This window comes from Hydra viridissima, unplaced genomic scaffold (assembly GCF_058129835.1).
Source record: "Hydra viridissima isolate aposymbiotic clone 2 unplaced genomic scaffold, HvirCarnegie_v1 scaffold_2, whole genome shotgun sequence".
Classification (NCBI taxonomy): domain Eukaryota; kingdom Metazoa; phylum Cnidaria; class Hydrozoa; order Anthoathecata; family Hydridae; genus Hydra; species Hydra viridissima.
In genome coordinates this window covers 5,026,985-5,044,212 of record NW_028324301.1, presented here as the reverse complement: position 1 = coordinate 5,044,212, position 17,228 = coordinate 5,026,985, and the positions used below count along the sequence as shown (strand labels likewise).

The following is a 17,228-nucleotide window of genomic DNA, read 5'->3' as shown; positions in this document are numbered from 1 at the left end:
GTTTTTTTTTCCCCCAGAATCAAAAAAGTACACTTCAGTAATGCAGAAATAAACATTTACTTCCTAGAAATTTTGAAATAATCACAAAAAACGATATTCAAAAGTGTTCTACTGTTGTGCTACAAGAAAATTGTTTGGCTATTCCTATTTTCTACATCGAGAAGAAAGTTTTTTTAAAAAAAGATTTTATTCTAATTTGCATTTAAAATGTTTTATCCTTTTCTATTTATAGGCAACTCTCACCACTTGACCTCTACAGCTTGGTCATCACTTGACCACTACAGTTTGAGTACAAGTATGGAATTTAGGAAGTGTAATCTAATTCTTCTGTAAAAAATGCAAACAAAATTATATCTTAATTTTAATTTGAATCTAAATATAAAGTCATGTAAATACAAAATAATGTAAACTAGCTGGAAAACTCGGCGCATTGCACCAGGTATTCCAGCTAGTCAAAGAATGTTGCAAAGGGTTGTAAGACCTGTGGAACTCATTGATTCTCTGAAGAGAATCATCTTGTTTCTTAAGAACAATGTCTCTCAAGTTTGTCTGGTCACTGGCAATGACAATGGCAACCTCATTTATTGTTGGTGCATTGAAGCAGCCAGGATGCTGGCCAACAGGCACTTTGTCAGCTCTGATTATAAGCTTGTGGCTGTCAATATCATGTCAGTGGCTACTTTGAATAAACACACACATGGGTTGAGTGTTTTGGCAGGAAACTCAATAATTTTGATGGAAAATTTAAAAAAAACTTTCAACTTAAAAAAGTTTCAAAATCTTTAAAAATATAACTTTTTACATAGCAAAATAGACATTTTATGGGGGTTTATTTAATGAAAACTCTCTCTCTCTCTTTTTGTTTAAATGTTTCCTTTTTGTTCAAAGATTTTTGGTCAAAGATTTACTGGTCTACTGACTTAGGGAGGTCCATGGTCAGGGAAGGGATTTCACCATTGAATTCAGGAGGTGAAGTTAACCCTAGGTACAAAATTTCAACACATTTGACCAATCCCAACAAAGTTGCCATACTCCACCTTCACCTCCTCACTGGGGGTAAGGAGTAGTTGGAAGTGGCTATAACTTGGTTCCAGCCATAAGCACCTTTAACATGGAGTCTGGGGTGATCCAAACCTGACCTAAAACCTTCCCTGGGAAAATTTAGACCTGTGTGTAAAATTTAGTGAGGTTCGGATCACAACTGTATAAAGAACACACCCACATACACACATACAAAATTTGGGCTTTATATATTATATGAAAAAATTTGTTTTGCAAAATTTTTTAAAATAAACATTAAGCAACATACTTTAAACAAACACATCTGAACAGCAAGAGAAAAGTTACAAAACTATGCTTAAAGCAATATATTTTTTAGGTTAAACTAATATTTTTAGGCTTGAGATTGACCTGACTTAAACATAAAAATGTTAAAATAAAGAGAATCAATTCTCATTGTTTCAGTTGTTCACTGAAAAGAAAAATGTGAAAATTAGAATGTGAAAACAATAAATAATTAGATTTTAGGGGAATTTATCAGTATCAAACAAAACCTTGATATGTTTATATCTATTTATCTTAATTGTATTACAGTTGAATTTGTTCTATACCACTGGTGCTGGTTCTCTTAAGAACCAAAGATCTAAAAACTGAGCATTTGTTTTACAGACTTTCGTTTTATAGGATTAATTCTTTTAATTCTAAGAAAGACAATTTTCCTATAAAATCGGAATTTTTCATTTTCAAAGCTTAGAATCTAACTAAAGCTTCACTAAATTCTGAATTACAATCTTGCTTTTTATTTTGAACCTTGAATCAAAAACTAGCATGTGGATAAAGAGTTTTTGAAATATTTTGAGAAACACTTAATCAATTTTGACCTTTTTTTTTTTTTTTGTTTTAAAGCAACTTTACCTCCCTTTCAAATAATATAAATGTAGTTTTAAAAAAGTTGACAGTAAACAAAGAAAATGTATTTGCAAGTAGAAGTGAGAAAATTTAATTTGGACGAACGGCCTAAAAAAATAATGCACCAGTTAAATTGCTAGCAAAAGGGTATAAAGTTCAAAGGAAAACTGTCAGTTACATCATCAAACCATGGAGTGAAAGTCACCTAAGAAAGTTGAGAAACCAAGAAAGAGATTCATCAAGTTTAGAACTTGATCAAAAAGATTGATTGAAATCCAGATCCACTCTGTTACAAATATTAAAAAAAACTGTTGTTCCCAACTCAACAATCCAAGAATTCAAAAAGAAATATAGCTACAAGAGATATAGGAAGCTGAAATCCTCTGGTCCCAACAGCAATTCAGTGGAGGCTAAGAATGAGGTTTAAAAATACTATGAAAAAAGATTCAGAGAAATCAAAGGTGTATTAGAATAGATTAGACCTACTGCAAATTTGACTGTTCAATGCTCAGGCCAGAAATTTCATACAAATATAAAAGGAGCAAAGCCTAACATTTTGCTAAAGGCAATTGCAATTAAAACCAAAAAACTTGCAAAAAGGAAATATCATCAGGTGAAAGTTTTTCCAGTTACCCAACGATATCCCAATTAAAAGTTTTTGTTTTAAAATATAACAGCAAGCTATGTGAAGAAAAAATTTTCAATTTTAAATTCATAAAAACTGAAAAAAAAAAAAAAAAAAAAAAAAAAAATTCAAATTCAAGAATAAATAACAATGAAGTTCTGATAATATCAAAAAAATAAGAGAAGTCGAATAAAACCTTAAACTCAATCTTTTGCCGCAGAAATTTATCTTCACTTAGAGAGTTCTTTGCTTCAGATGTTATTGCATCAATAGGTTCTTTTTCTAAGTGGATATTTATAGCAGTAAATAACTTGAATAGACGCTCCCCAACATGTTTCTACAAAAAGGTGAAACAAAAAACTTTTTTAGAATTATAAACTTTAGTATTTATACTTTTTTTTTTAATTAAATTTTTGAATTAAATATTGAAGGTCTAAAGCTAATTACTTTAAAAGATATTGAAGATGGAAGGTGTTTTCCTATTTTAAAATTGCGTTGAAGGTAAAACAAAGTACACAAAAAGTCTTACTTCTAAAAAGTCATAGAGGGTGTACGCTAACCAATTGGTTAAGAGCTTTTCTGCCACAGATTCAGTTCTGATGGAAAAATCATTTTTTACTTAGAGAAAATACTAATTGAATTAATGAAAATTAAATATTGCTTTAACAGTAAAAAAAAAAATATCTAAAAAAAGAAACCTTCTAAGCAAAAGCTTTGGTCGCTTTCCATTACCAGCTTTATGTATTAAATCAACTAAGAGCATTGTTAAAATGCTAAATAAAAAATGAAACAACATTATCTGACAAAATTACCTGGATAACTTCACAACATAAACCTTATAAAACATAGAATTAAAAAACAGAATCAGTGCAGCATTAAATTTGATTTTTTAAAACATCAATTTAAACCATTCAGTTTTACAACTCATAGTTTAATATCAAATATAAAATCCTTATATTTGAAACCAAATTCAAAGAGCTTGATAAAATTCAAAGAGCTTATGAAAAACATATCAAACCTTAATTTCATCCAAGATGCAAGACACATTGACCATAAAGTTACAAAGGCCAAAAATAAAGAAAACTGTTGAGATATTTGAAAATTTAATCTACCTTGTTGCAAATCTGAGGTCATCTTGCATGGTAACCATTAAGAGTGATGCTACAGTGCATCTACAAATAATAAAAGAAACAGTGGTGAAATATACATGGTAGAATACAACTGGTCCAAGCAATATTTAACTCCATAGAAAAAACTTTGATTTAGGAAAATTAAATACATTTTCATTGACTCTTATTTCAATTTGATACATTAAAAACACAAGATTTATTCTTAAACTGTTGAGGTTCAAGTTTAACACTAAAAAATGACTTTAAGTAGTTCCATGTTAAAAATATACCTGTCAGTCATTTGGAAACTGGACTGACTTTCTAATGTTTTGATAAATGCTAGAGTGAAGTCTTTTTCTTTTAAAAGTTTGATAAATGAGTGCATTGCATTTTTCCATTCTTCACTTTCATCTTTCTAAAGAGAAGAGTTACCAAAAAAAAGAAGTCATCTTAATAAAATTTCACTTTTTTAAAAAAGTTTAAGAAAAAATGCATTAAACTGTAAATACAAAGCTTTTAGCAAATAAACTTTTTCATCTTCTTACTTGAGATAAGAACAGTGCAACACAATATTTTAGATTAACCAATTTAAAAGCAAGAATTAAATAGGTTTTATCAGTGAAAATGTTTTGCTTAAATATACTTAAATAAACCTTTAGTAAAATAAGCTACTTACATCAGCTTCTAGTATAGGGTGATTAACAAGCCCTGGGTATAACACTCGCATAGCATATTGATGAAAATCAAGAGGGGGAAGTTTAACATTTTCAACATCATTTGTTAAATCAGAGACACCTGTCTGATATGCAGCAAAAGCTAAGTTAAGAAAACAATTTCTAAATTACTTGTTTTAGGTAAAATAAAAATACTAAACATTTTAAGTAGACTTTTAAACTATTTAAACCATAAGAAATCCCCAAAACAACTAGAAATATACCTTCTTTACACTCTCTAGCATAATTTGATTCCATTCTATCCATTTTAACTTGGTAGAGAGCTTGATATTCTTTTTGCCTTTTTTGCTTTTTATAGTATAAACAAGCCAGAACAATAACAATTACAAACAGAAGAGCTAACGCAACTGCAGCAGGTACTATGTATAGAACTAATGGAGTTTCTTTTTGGGTTGATTTGTAGAAAGATATAAATCCAACATTGAACTCTAAGCCAAAACCTTTTTCACCAACAAAAACCTTTTAGAATTACAACAAAAACCTATTAGAATTACAACAAAAACCTATTATTTATTACATGAAACTTTACTGAGTCAATTAATTACACCTGACAGTGCAACTGATGCTTTCTATTTTGTTTTGTAAAAGAAATTTTTAACTCTCTAAATGCCTAATCCTTATTTTAATCATATTGACATTCAGTTTAACAAAATTCTAATATTTAAGATGTTACATAAGATTGATTCTTATATACCCAGGATTTTTGACAAATATTTGAATTTGTTTTACATGCATAACAATTACACTGGTTAACAAAAATGGGACTTTTTGCTCTCATCATGAATACAAACATTTTTTTATAATAAACTTTTCATACTGATTTCAAATATCTATTTAGTTTTTCTTTATTCACACACAGGCTTTTTTTCTTTTTTCATGCACAAATTTTTTTTCCATTTTTTAGAAATTTATTGTGTGATCAAAAATATGATACTTGTAATAAGCTTTAAAAATCTGCTATTTTATCTATTAATATAATTTATTTATATAATTTATTATGGTAAAACAATTATTGTTTTACTTGATGTAATGTAATTATAGCAAAAAATATATGATAAATACAATTTTGGTAAATAAATTCATAGTAAATAAAATTATAATAAATATAATTATGATATATTTATAATTTATCAAATAAAACTAAATAAAATCAAAAGATGTTTCTAAAACAACCACTGATAGTATTCACGACCCAGACCATTCTCAACCACTGCCAAATAAAGAAATAGAGGATTTGAAAACAAATGTTGATAGCAATAAATCTATTCAATCTGTTTCAGATGATGATCCTGCTTTATCAATAAAGTGTAAGGAAGGAGAGAAGACTGGTAATGAGCCAAACAAGATATTGAGATAAAGAGTCCTCTTATTTCACAACTTTAATGAAAATTTGAAATATTTGCCTACAGTTGTGTTGTATTAATCTATCAATAATTTAAATCAGCATTCGCAAACACCATTTTTTAAACAAGTATCACAACATTTGCTCAAAATTGCAGTGAAAATGATTTTCTTTTAAAAACTTAGTCTGAATTAAAAATTGTTTCAAAACCCATAAAGATTATCCCTGCTATAAAACACTCCTCTTAATTAGTGTCATCAAGAAACCATAATAAAGTTAAAAACCAACCTTTGCTGGCTTTAAAATTTCATTTAAAAAAGAAATAGAAACAAACTTACTGTTACAGGATAAACATCACCAGTTGCTTTTTCTTTTAACTCTTGCTCTGGTGGTACCTCACACACCAAATTCTTTAAAAAAAAATTGTTGCTTGTTGAGAACTCCCAATAAGAAATTCTTAAGTATAAATTTAAAAATTAGTAATATGAATTTCACAAATTACCTCATCAATATTTGTTACCCTACATTCGCTTTCACCAATAAGTACTGTAACATCTTTTTTACTAAGAACACGGAATCCAGACCCCTTTTAAAATAAAATAAAAACTTTAAAAAATAAATCCAATTTATATTTTAAAAATTTCTTTCAAATTAAAAAAAAAAACAAAAAAAAAACAAGCCAAAAAAAAAAGAAAGAAAAAAAACAAAAAAAAAACAGACCGACATAACAAGTGTTGATGTTTTCAGCTTGACAACATCAGTGAAAACGTTAACAACTGGATCAGCAAACACTGTAATATTTTTGAAATTTTGAACATTAAACACACCATCTAGCACAAACCCAAGCATAACTGTTACATTTGTAACATCTTTTTTAAAAGCAGATGAAATATTTGGTGCTAAGCAAAACATTGAGCGCATTTCTGTTTTTGGAACAAATTGACAATTCTGAAATATAAAACATAAAACTCAATAAAAAATGAACAATACTTTGATTGATCAAAGCATAAAATAATCATCTTTATCACTCATTCTGTCATCTGTCTATTCTAGAAAAAAAAATTTAACTGTCGTCTGAATAAAATTTAACTTTAAAAGCATTAAGCAATCTGAGATCAAGGCAACCTTTTTATTCTTTAACTTATTTGAACTTATTGCCTAAAAGGATAACTTATTCAGATAAGAGATTATATATAATTATATTATTATTATATTATTATTATATTACAATAATTATATTATTATTATATAATAAAACAGAGGAGAGAATAACAGGTGATATTGCTTCAGTAGCATTTCACTGAAGATGAGACATTTCAACTTAAGTATGTTATACTTGAATCACAAACAAACGCAAACAACGAATCAGATGTTTGTTTGTCAATGTGAATTTTAAATTAATTTACTTACTGAATACTTTTTTAAGTGATTGTTGTAGGCATAAAAAGTCATTTGTGGTTGTTTGATAATTTCCAATCGCTGCCCTGCAACATTCAAAACTTGACCTCCACTAAAAAATTTATTTCAATTATCAAAAATTGAAATACATTTTTTTCACAACTTAGACCAGTGTTATTTTGAAGCAATTATAACATTTAAAAATTACTTTGATTAATGGTTGCAAAAGTTAAATAAACCATTTTCTCCTTAAAAAAAACTATTAAAACTTCTTACTTTTAAAAAAATATTCTAAAGAAACTATACCTTGCATAAGTCTCGAGGATAATAGACTCTTTATTAGTGTAAATTTGTGTTACAAGGGGATCAGTATCATACTTAAAGCTAACAGAAAGAGGAGTTTTAATTTTAAAACCATCAATTTCTATTGAAACTGAAGGTGTTGTAATCAGATCTCTTCTTTTGCGTTTACTGTCTGTTTGCAAACAACCTGGAGCAGAGGTGCAAAGAATTTTCTTTGGAAACCTAAAAAAATTTTAACATTTACTTATTTAAATTTTCTTCCATTTAAATTTATTTATATTAGGCTTGTTTTTTTTTTTAAAAAAGGAATATTTTATGTCATAGATATGTTGGTTGACTTTATTTTTCTTATTAGAGGATAGACTGAAGTTAACAATTTTAGTTTAAAAAAATTTATTTCCTAAAAGAATGGGAATAAAGTGCGCTTAAAAATGGTGCATTGCTATAGAAACAAAATTCCTATTTAATGTAAAACTATTAAGATACATGTGGATCACAGCTTATACTTTTTAAATTTACATCAAATTTACAATATACATGTGATCATTGTGTCAGGAGACATAATTAGAACTTAATACTTTTTTGCAGATTTAGATGTCTTACATCCAGCTCTTAAATTTCCATTTTTAACAATTTAGCACAAAGAACCTATGTATGTGACAATACATTATTGGAAGACTGTCATTTTTAAACTTTTAATTTGCCTATTAAGGGAGCTGAGTTAAACATTAACTTATCATAATTTCTTTGGAGCAATTTTTAGTAATAACCTTACTACTTTCCATCTACAACAAATACAAAATCCTATCTGTAAAATAACAAGATCTTGTGATTTTAATTCGACTTGCAATTATAAACACCTTAAAAATTATATTTTTTTATGTATTTTTTTTTTTTTTTTTTATGTATTTACACATGTTGTAAAATGTTTTTAGAGGCATATATTCTAAAAACTCAATCTTTAAATTGAAAGTCTTAATTTTTTAAAAATAAGATAGGATGTTAAGGACAGCATCATTCAAAAAATTTGCATCTCAAGTTTAGTATTTTAAGATCAACTCAAAAGATAACAGCTTGATTTCAGTCCAAATATTGAGCTCAGATACTTTAAGTAACATTAATTTTTTAAGCAAATATTGAACTTAACTTGGTGTATACTAATCAATATTTTAAGAAACTCATTACTGAAAAAGATAAGTTTGGAGCGAAGAACATTTTAAGTAACAAATTAAAAAACTTAAAATAAGCTAATCCTGTTTAACATTTACATCTTTTGAAATAATTTTACATATCATAAATCTTTTCTTTCATCTTTTGAAATAATTTTACATATCATAAATCTTTTCTTTCATCTTTTGAAATAATTTTACACATCATAAATAGTTATCTTACTTAAGATTAATCTTAAAAAAGATCGATTTTACATATCTACATATTTACTTATCTTTTGAAATAATTTTACATATCATAAATTGTAATCTTACTTAAGATTAATCTTAAAAAAGATCGATTTTACATATCTACATATTTACTTATCTAAAACAAGTCTGAGTTTTAGGAAAAAAATCTGAATGACAACCCTAATGTAAAGCAAGTTATACATTTATGATGCAAATGAATTTTAGAATGCAATATCCTGAAAATGATACTTGCTTACTGTAGCATATGATACAACTTCAAATTATTAAAAACAAAAGTAAAAACCATGTGCTGATGGTTATTAAAATACCAAACTGTTTAAAAGATTAAAGACAAAATATCCTATAAACTGCTTAAGAAAATAACATCATTTTTTTTTAAACAGCAAATTAAAACTTGCTTGATTCTTCATTCCTGTTCATGGACTTACCCTTAAACCTTATATTACTACCAACATTACAAGATACCAATTTAATAGGATTAAGACCTTAATCTTTGATAGCTCTATCAGTAGTTAACAAACATATAAAATAAACTTTAACTCTCAATTATTTTTGTATATTCATATGTAAGAAAATATTCATATGTAAGAAAATTTGATTACGAACTTTCACAAAAAAAAAGCAGCTCGAATTTGCAGAAAAAATTTGTATAAAAAATCAACACTACTAAAAAAAGTTATGCTATTTTTAAAATAAGCAGTTGACAAGAACAACTTTTAAATAAAGATCTGTTTTTGCTATCACTTGTGTAAATCAATCAAAAGAGCTGAGGTTGAACCAAAAGATACTTTACCACTGTGAAGTCTGAACTAAAATGTAAACGTAGATTAAAGTGTATAGACAAACTAAAGTGGCAAACTGCTGGTTTACTAAAAACAAATACATCAAGGCAATGTAGTGGTTAAAGATAGATTGCACTGGTCTGTAGAAGACTGGTCAAAAGTTATTTTTAGCGATGAGTCAAATTTTGGAGTGTTTAACCACAAAATACAAGTGATTGTCTAATACCTGAAAGATGAAAAGTAACTTAAAAAAGTTTTATGTATCTTAGAAGAAACTGGTCAAATCTATGCTTTAGCATGTCATAACAGGTTACAAAGCTAAAGGGGGCCACTTTATGTAATGATGTTTGTATAGCATCTACTTTTAATTGCTACTTTTGAATATTATGCATTATCTATTGTCTGTTTTTTTTTTTTTTAATAAAATAATATTTTTTTTAAAAAAAATATTAGCATAACCAATTAAAAAATATTTTTTTTAAATCCTAATCTGTTCAAATTTACAAAAGCTTAAAAAGTTATCCATTTTTTTAAAATAAAAATGTGTGCATTTAAATATACTGAGAGAACTGTACAAAAACTTAGATTTGCAATCAAATCAAGAATGTTCATTTTTTATTACATTAAGTATTTGATAAAACATCATTCAGTCAGCTACCTCCTTACCAGAGCAAAATCTTTGTACTTTTTCTAACTTTATTTTCAAATAAAATTACAATTGGGTTTTCCAATAATAAATACTGTTAGTTATACAATAATTAACACACAACTGTGCTTAAATAATTTAAATTTTTAAAATTCTGATACCTTTCTACATGGCTGCAGGTCACACCACCAACTTTAACCACAGCTTTGTTTCCTATATCTAAATAATTGCCTTCAATAGTAATTAATGTTTGGCCAGAACATGGTCCAACTGTAGGTGAAATTTTGCTGATTGTAGGCTCCTATTTAAAAATACTAAATTAGTGGACACAAGGCAAACCTTATTGACACACACATAAAAAAATAATATTTAAAAATAAAAAAAAATTAATTTAAAAATTAAAAGAAAAAACAAACCCTGAAATAAAAGTCTGAATCTGATTTTGCCCTAGTAAACGCAGTAGAGTTAACTTCTACTATAATAGCACCATGATCAGGATATTTTATGTCATCAACTATGCAAACAATCCTGAAAATTAAAAATTTTTGTAACTGTTTACTTTATATTAAAACAAAGCTATTATGAACATAATTCAAATTTTATTAAAAAAAACCTATGCATTTTCTTTGATGAATATTGCTTAAATTGATGAAATGTTCTTTGATGGCTGAGTCAAGAACTTAACTGATCAAAATATTTGACTTTAAAAATATAAACACATATAAGTTAAAACCATACAACTCAAAAAAAGCAAAAACTTGAGGCCTACATTTAAATTAAAACAAAAATACTTAGCATTTTTTAAACAAAACAAAACAAAACAAATTAAAAAAAGGGTTAAAAGAATGTTAAAAATTATAATAAATATAATATGGTATATACAATTATGATATATTTATAATTTATCAAATGAAATTAAATAAAATCAAATAATATTTTTTAAAAAAAGCAAAAACTGGAGACCTACATTAAATTAAAACAAAAATAGTTTACATTTATTAACATAAAACATAAAAAAACAAAACAAATAAAATATGTAAAAAAAAAAAAAACAGTGTTAAACGAATGTTAAAAAATCAAATCAAAATAGAATCAATTACTTTTTGGAGACTTGATAAAACTTTTTATTTAATTTGCATGGGAATCCTGCCACTTTTACAGATATTTCTGAAACATTTGAACCAAGATCTCTGCCATATATTGATAATTCTGTAGTTCCTTTGATTGGGGCCTCAAGGGGATAAAACTAGAGAAATAGTGTTGGATGCAATATAATAAAACAGGCTCTCAAATCAAAAGCATGAAAAAAAAAAAAAAAAATTCAGGTGCAAACTTTTACTGTCTTTTTTTATTCAGTTTTCTTTGAGTAACTACTAAATAAACATTTAAAAACAAATCAGTAAACTTAAAGTTGTTTAACAACTGTTAACATTTAGAGTTCAATTTTTCACAATTAAACATCATTGTACCCTGATATTGATTGTGTGAAAAGCCAGGAAAATATTTTGTTAAAATTGTTTCAGGGGATTAACAGCATACTTTTGAAATGATTGGTGAGAGACAGCTTGTTGCAGTTGAGCTATTAGCTGATATTGGATCACATAAATCTGCAGTTACACAATCCTGTTTTGCAAGGCACCATTTACAATTCCATTCTTTAGGATTATTTTTACAGGTGGTGCAATCACTGTCACCAACATTGCATTTAAAGATCTTAACTAAAAGGAATGTTAAAGCTTAAGTAAAATGGAAACGCATAGAGAAACAAAAAGTACATAAAAAAAATCTTCATAGTCCTAAGAAATGTATATTACTTAATAAAAATAAGTGATATTAGATAACTTTTTACTCATTTCCACACATTGCATTATAAGACTGTTTTGGTAATAAATTGCAAAAGAAATTTAAAAGCAACTAGATTTAGAAAAATGTCATGGACTCAGTAATTCAGCTAAAGATTCAATAAACTTCACTAAATTGGCTAAGGACAGTTTATAAAAGTATTTTTAAAAGAGTTCAAAATTGTAAAGGGTAGGAATTCAATGGAGTTTTTCAAAATGGAAGTTGAACAACCTGTGATAGATAAATTCATACACTTAATGTAATACTAAAAAGGACAGAATTTTAGAAAAGGTCATTTTAATTTGGAATACGATGGTAATAAGGAGTTTTTTTAGTGATAATGAGAATACTGTCAGTGATAGTGAAAATTTACCAGCAGCATTTTGATGGCCTTTTTATAACATGATAAAAGAGAAGAACTCTACCTCATATAACATTAGAAAATAATAAACTGTATTAGAAATTTCAAGAAAAATCATGTAGTATTTTTATTTAAATTTTGCAAAATTATTTTTAGTAGACTCACCTCTAGAATAGAAATTAAAACCATTTCTGAAATTAGTGACCCCAACTTCAGTTTAAAACAGTAGAAAAAAAACTTTTTTTTATTATTACATTAATAAAATAGTTAAAATAAGTTAAAAATAAAAACTTGTAAACAAAGTATGAATGTAAACATTATACCTGAAAGTATTCCAACATCTATTGCAGACTCACCCATAAAAACAGACAGACTTGCAGTTTTTGAAGAAACTGATTCCTGATAGGTAAGCTAAAAATGACAAAATAAATAAATAAATAAAAAGTCTTTTATTCTCCTTTTCTAATCTTTTATTCTCCTTTTCTAAATTAACCTAAAAAATAAAAAATTTGTGTTGTTTAAAATGAAAACTGCTGTTTACAGAGAGTGGACTTGAATTAAATTTTCAAAACACATTTTATGCAAGAGGAGTATAAAATGTGATATAAACCAGAATACTATTAGAGTAGCGCTAATAATAATCATTGCTTTTCAGAAATATATCTAAGTATTATTTTCATTCATAATGTCAAATAAGAAAAGTGTTTCCACTACTGAAAGAAATAACATGATTTGGATGAAGAATTTCATGATTTCTTGATTTACATAGGAAAAGAACTGCTCTACTTGAAGAAAAATCATTGGAAAATAACAGCAGGATACCACTAAAACTCCTAGTTGTTGGCTGCTATCTGTAAATGGAGAAATTCATCAAAAGTAGACACAAACTCATAAAGCAAATTGAGAAAGAAGTGACAAGCTTATGGCGAAAGAAATTAAATTTTCCAAATTCATCAATTCAAATTATACAGGCAAAACTGGATCAAGTGTTGAAAACCTATAATAAATGTGCAAAACAAGGAAAATATGATTCTTGGAATAAAGTTTTCAACATCACAAAAAAAGATAGTGTAGTGAGGAAAAAAGACTGTATAATCTTCAGATTATACAGTCTTTTTTTTGAAATTACAGCCTTCCCATTTGTATACCTGCCCTGCCCTTTCAGATGCAAAGGGCAGGGCAGGTATACAAATGGGAAGGCTGTAATTTCAAAAACTATTCTTTCAAAGGCATGTTTAAAAAACAAAAATGAATCAAGAACTTAAAGCTAATGTAAAATAGAACGAAATGAAAATGAAATAACTTTTTTTTATTAGGAATGATAGCACTGGTCAACAAAAAAATACTTTTTGAATGCACCATGAATCTAAATAGATTTTTCTAAACCAGTTTTTTGCGCTGATTTCAAATCTGTTTTCAGTTTTCTTCCAGCACGTCTAGTTCTTGAGATATTTGGAATTTTAATTTTCGGACATTCTGTTCTTTATCCCAATACATAAACATTGATAAACATTCAATATTTCAAGCACCACTTATGTTTCTATACAAATAAGTCAAAGTCTCTGTGACTAGGTTTATTCGTAAGCATTTATACACATTTAATAGTTTAAAGACTGTTGACTAAAGCATATAAATCACTTAAAATCTCTGTGAATATGACTTCCTTTGTAGACTTTTTCTGGTTCATCACGATAAAGCATCCAACAGTAGTCAGCTAACATTCTTTCATTCCAGAATCCTTGGTAAAGCTTTTCCATCACTTGAATATCTTGGTGGAATCGTTCACCTTGTTCATCACTCACAGCGCCCAAATTTTCAGGAAAAAATGCCAAATGCGAATGCAGAAAATGCATTTTCAATGACATACGACAGCCCACTTTTTGGAACGAATCGAGTAGCTTTTGAATACAATTTTCATATTCACACGATTTGTGATTCCCCAAGAAGTTCTTACAAACCCATACAAATGCTTTCCACGCTTCTTTTTCGTCGGAAGTAAGTGACTCTTCAAATTCATGGTCTTTCAAAACCTCTCGAATTTGGGGTCCGACAAAAACGCCTTCTTTGAGTTTCGCTGCACTAATTTTGGGAAATTTTTCAACCAAGTATTGAAAACCCGCTGATTTAGTTTTACCTAATGCTTTTACAAAGCTTTTCATCAAACCAAGCTTGATGTGAAGCGGTGGCAAAAATATTTTGTCTAGATCAACCAGCGGAATATGGTGAACGCTGCTTACACTGGGTTCGTATTCAGTTCTCAACATCCAATCACGTTTTACATAATGTTCGTTCACAGCACGACTATCCCATAAACAAAGAAAGCAGCAGAACTTGGTAAACCCTGTTTGCATACCCATTAACATACCAATCACTTTCAAATCACCACAAATGTTCCACTGGTGAGTTTTGTAATCAATAGCGTCTAATAATATTTTCATGTTTTCGTGAGTTTCATTCAAGTGTACGGAATGAGCGATTGGAATACATGGCTTCTGATTGTCAATATGCAACAACACAGCCTTCAAACTCCTCTTGGATGAATCAATGAAGAGGCGCCAATCACGAGGCGAATGCACTTGGGATAAATTTTCGAAAAGACCATTGACATTATTGCAGTAGCACAAGGGTCCATCAATGGTGAAAAACCAAGATAAATTGTTGTTGCGCTTTCGAAAGTGGGATACTTTGACACCAACTGCTAACAAATTCTTTTCTTTCAGTCTTGACGCTAAAAGTTCAGCTTTTTCCTTGGAAAGAGACAAGTCTCTAACCAAATCATTCAGTTCACCTTGTGTGAAAACTTTGGGCTCTTCGCCGTCAATATCTGGATCAAAGTCAACATCAGCCGCATCTTGACGCTCAACATCAACAACACATTCGTCTTCAACAGAGTCTAATCCATCAGCTGGTGGTACTGGAATGAGCAGGGTGCTGTCATGAGGAACAGGCCTCATGGCCGAATCCAAATTCGGGTACACAATTTGGTGCTTATTTTTCGACGAAAATCCAGCAGTATTAACAGTGCAAAAATAGCAGTCATTGAAATGATCTTTTGGTTCCCTCCAAATCATCGGTAGAGCAAATCGAAAAGAAGACCTTCGTTTGTTGATCCAATCTCGTAATAAGCTGCAACAACTATAACAAGCCACATGTGGTGCCCAAGTTTTATCTTGATCTCCCAAAAGACAACCGAAATACAGCTTGTAAATTTTCGAGATTTCTGGAGTGATTTTCTTTCGCTGCCCAGACAATGTAAATTGCCCACAAATGTAACAAAAGGCGTCTGGCGAATTTTTGCAACTTCTAGGCATTATATAAGTTAATTTTATTGAAATAATTACCCTGAAAATAAAGAAACATTAGTACTAAACTATATATTAGTGCAAAAAACACACATACATTATCTCAAGATTCAGACGTGCTGGAGAAAAACTAAACACAGATTTGGAATCAGCGTGAAAAACTACATCTAGTAAGCCTAAAATTAAAGCTGGTGCAAATTCATTGTTGACCAGTGTAGTTAAAGATTATCTTCATACTATTTGGGATACTGTATGTAATACTTACAAAGAAGCAAGAGACTCAAAGTATTATTATCAAACTTAGTTTGCAGTATTTTTTTTATAAGAATGAGTGGTGGTCCTAATGTTAGTGGAAGGAAAAGAGAAAGCAGTATTCATGATTTTTGTCACAAAAATGTAAAAGTATGTCTTTTTGACTATTTTGACTGCTGGTCAAAAAAGTTCTTCTTACTTAGGTATATTGGCAAGCTTTTTTAACCTGTCTAATGACTCAACATGTCATACAGGACAAGCCATTTCTCAAGTTATTACAAAGTGCTTCAATCACTGGAATTTGTTGGATAAAATACTTTTGATTGTATCAGATAATGGAGCTAACATGACCAAAGCTGTGCACATTATGCAAGAAGAAGCAATATGTCAAGATGAAGCTTTGCAGAGTGAAGAATTAGAAAGACAAGGTAGAGAACAAAGTGAAGAAAAAACACAAAGACCCATAACAAGAACAAGCCCTAATATCTATAATGAAGACAACTCAGATGAATATGGTGATGACAGTGTAATAGAGAATGAAGATAACTCTAGTGAAGAAAAAAGTAATTAACCGGAAGGCAATACAAATTATTTTTTGTCATATGCTAAAATGCCTTACAAACATATGCCATGTCTTGCACACAGTATTCAATTATTAAGCCAGTGTACATGAACCATTATTCCACTATTTTTAGTAATGCAAGAAAGAAGAAGAGTCCATAAGTACAAGCAAAAAGTACAAAACCAAAACTGTAACCAAATTAGTACCATTTTCAAAGTTGTCAACCAGAAAAGCAGCAACCATTTATCAACAGTTATCTCAAAATGGGGCCAACATTCAGACACCTTTACAAGCCATTCTCAATGAATACAATATATGTTTAAAATTGATTGTACAAGACACTATGAATGTGAAAACAGGAAGAAAGAATGGGATTGCCACTCAGTTACAAAGACATTTTTTTCAAAAGAACCAGGAAGAACCACAATTCATTGGTTGTCAACAGTCCTTGACCAAATTCTTTGCGTAGTAATGGATGAAGAACTTAGAGGAAATAATGCATCAACAAACATCAAATACTCTTTTATTCCGGAATTTGCAAAGTACTAAAAACTGCTTAGGATGAATTTCAAGAATTGTAAAGAAGTGATTATTGAAACATCAGGATGGCATGATGACATGAAATTTCTCTTTTATTTAAT

The 17,228-nt window shown here is 28.7% G+C and overlaps 1 protein-coding gene across 2 annotated transcripts in view; it reads right to left on the bottom strand.

The window, feature by feature from the left end:
• Positions 1–17,228, bottom strand: part of LOC145182547 (plexin-A4-like) — a 34,704-nt gene that overhangs the window by 5,901 nt on the left and 11,575 nt on the right. For both annotated transcript variants that reach the window (XM_090077395.1, XM_090077397.1), the window contains exons 11-27: positions 12,795–12,882; positions 11,808–11,986; positions 11,369–11,514; positions 10,685–10,796; positions 10,430–10,569; positions 7,423–7,641; positions 7,129–7,228; positions 6,439–6,666; positions 6,221–6,304; positions 6,057–6,128; positions 4,580–4,835; positions 4,319–4,458; positions 3,933–4,057; positions 3,646–3,705; positions 3,232–3,306; positions 3,063–3,129; positions 2,730–2,870 (exon numbers count right to left, since the gene is read on the bottom strand). In XM_090077395.1, coding sequence (XP_089933521.1) covers positions 2,730–2,870; positions 3,063–3,129; positions 3,232–3,306; positions 3,646–3,705; positions 3,933–4,057; positions 4,319–4,458; positions 4,580–4,835; positions 6,057–6,128; positions 6,221–6,304; positions 6,439–6,666; positions 7,129–7,228; positions 7,423–7,641; positions 10,430–10,569; positions 10,685–10,796; positions 11,369–11,514; positions 11,808–11,986; positions 12,795–12,882 — 2,232 coding nt within the window. The remainder of the gene's footprint in view (positions 1–2,729; positions 2,871–3,062; positions 3,130–3,231; positions 3,307–3,645; positions 3,706–3,932; positions 4,058–4,318; positions 4,459–4,579; positions 4,836–6,056; positions 6,129–6,220; positions 6,305–6,438; positions 6,667–7,128; positions 7,229–7,422; positions 7,642–10,429; positions 10,570–10,684; positions 10,797–11,368; positions 11,515–11,807; positions 11,987–12,794; positions 12,883–17,228) is intronic.